At 41.1% G+C, this 2,105-nt stretch overlaps 1 protein-coding gene across 1 annotated transcript; it reads left to right on the top strand.

The window, feature by feature from the left end:
• Positions 1-631: 631 nt before the first annotated feature.
• On the top strand, positions 632-1,600 carry LOC129520605 (olfactory receptor 11H6-like). Its single transcript, XM_055341709.1, has one exon. It carries the CDS (start codon positions 632-634, stop codon positions 1,598-1,600), a length of 969 nt encoding a protein of 322 aa, XP_055197684.1.
• Positions 1,601-2,105: the final 505 nt, after the last annotated feature.

Consider the following 2,105-nt stretch of genomic DNA (forward strand, 5'->3'; position numbering starts at 1 on the left):
ATATTTTAACTAACTGGAATTAAAATAAAAACTTAAAAAGAAAAGCTAATAGGTCCTTGCTAGAGTGGAATCTGCAGCAGCGTCTTCAGCGCCTGGCCTCAGTAGCCAGAGTTACTCAGGACAGATCTCCTGACGATATTGTTACCAACGACATAGTATGATGCTCTTTGACTTAGTACGATTTCAGGTTATATTTAAGTTTTTATTTTTCTTAAAATCTCCCAAAATACTGTACAAAATTTTCTTTTCAGCAAGAAGAAATCAGGTATATAAATATATGAGTGTGTATTTTATGAAACTATGTGCCAAAGAAAAGAATTAATTTAAATGCAAATGGAGAAAACAATCTGGACACGATGTTACCCAATGTTAGTGAAATCTATACTCTGAAAATGAAGGCTGGTTGAGTGGGGGCCGTGGGAGCATGCCACGCTCTCCCAGAACCCTGATCTCATTGGGCTAAGCCAAATCCTGGGAAGGGAGTTACTGAATTGAGAAGCAGATAGGGCCTTTTCACAGAAGTGTATTGAAGGAGTTACAGGAATCAGAAGAAATAAAAATAACCTTAAAAGAGAGGGAAAATGATTAATATACTGATACTTCTTGCTCACTCCCTTCATAGAATAGGAGAATGAGTATCTCAGAAGCCAACAATATCTCTGGGTCTGTGAGTGAGTTCATTCTCCTGGGCTTCCCCTGCCGCAGGGAGCTCCAGGTCCTGCTCTTTGTCATCTTCTCCATCATCTACCTTCTGACTCTCATGGGGAACACATCCATCATCTGCGCCGTGGCGTCAAGCCGGAAACTCCACACGCCCATGTACATCCTGCTGGCCAACTTCTCTTTCCTGGAGATCTGCTATGTCAGTTCTGATGTGCCCAAGATGTTGGCCAACATCATCTCCCAGACCAAGAGCATCTCCTACGCCAGCTGCCTGCTCCAGTTCTATTTCTTCTTCTCCATGTGTGCCGCTGAGGGCTACTTTCTGTCTGCGATGTCCTATGATCGGTTCCTTGCTATCTGTCGACCTCTACATTACCCTACCATCATGACTCGCCATCTATGTGCCCGATTAGTGGTTTTCTGCTGGGTAGGTGGCTTTCTATCCATACTGATACCTGCAATTCTTATGTCCCAGGTGCCCTTCTGTGGCCCTAATATCATTGACCATTTTTTCTGTGACCTGGGACCACTACTGGCTCTGTCCTGTGCTCCAGTTCCCAAAACTACTCTAACTTGTGCTACCGTAAGCTCCCTTATCATCTTCATCACTTTTCTCTACATCCTTGGATCCTATACCTTAGTTTTGCGAGCTGTACTTCGGGTCCCAGCTGGCTCAGGTAGGAACAAAGCTTTTTCTACATGTGCCTCACATTTCTTGGTGGTTTCCTTGTTCTATGGCTCAGTCATGGTGATGTATGTGAGTCCAGGCTCCAGGAGCCATCCTGGGACACAGAAATTTGTGACCTTGTTTTACTGCATGGCAACCCCTTTCTTTAATCCTCTGATCTACAGCCTTCGAAACAAAGATATGAAAGATGCACTCAAGAAAGTCCTGGGAGCATCATCAAAAGAAATTTCTAAAAATACAGAGAAATGATATAAAATTTCCTATCATTCTCTCAGGAATACCAAATTTCTCTCATTGAGAGAATAAAACTATCTTCTGAACATGTCTGAGTATTTGATCCCTTACTCTCATGAAAGTGTGACTCGTTACACACAAAGAACCCTCATCCTGTCTTGAAAGAAAATGCCCACAGTCATAAAGGTCTACCGTGGAAAGTTCTGTAGAGTTTTCATTCATCAATGAGTCATCTCTCTGTTTTGGTCATTTTTTTGAAGTCTGAAAGCTGATGTAATCAGGTTGATATGTACAAAGCTAAGACTCATGCTACCATCTTGTATCTTGGCTTTTATCCTAATATTATTTTTTGTGTTTCAAATGTATCACTATTTTTTCCTTTCCAATTACAGATCTTTCTATAATGAAATATAGCATCTACTCACTGCACTAACAAAATTTCAATTGCTTTATTTATAAGATTGAGAATCCAGTATCTGTCGCTGAAAGAGTAGTGTTTTTTCACTTGTGTTTACTACCA

Source organism: Nyctereutes procyonoides, unplaced genomic scaffold, assembly GCF_905146905.1.
Source record: "Nyctereutes procyonoides isolate TBG_1078 unplaced genomic scaffold, NYPRO_anot_genome, whole genome shotgun sequence".
Lineage (NCBI taxonomy): Eukaryota > Metazoa > Chordata > Mammalia > Carnivora > Canidae > Nyctereutes > Nyctereutes procyonoides.

Excerpts from the sequence above, each read along its gene's own strand:
- LOC129520605 (XM_055341709.1), top strand. The coding sequence starts at position 632 with ATGAGTATCTCAGAAGCCAACAATATCTCTGGGTCTGTGAGTGAGTTC.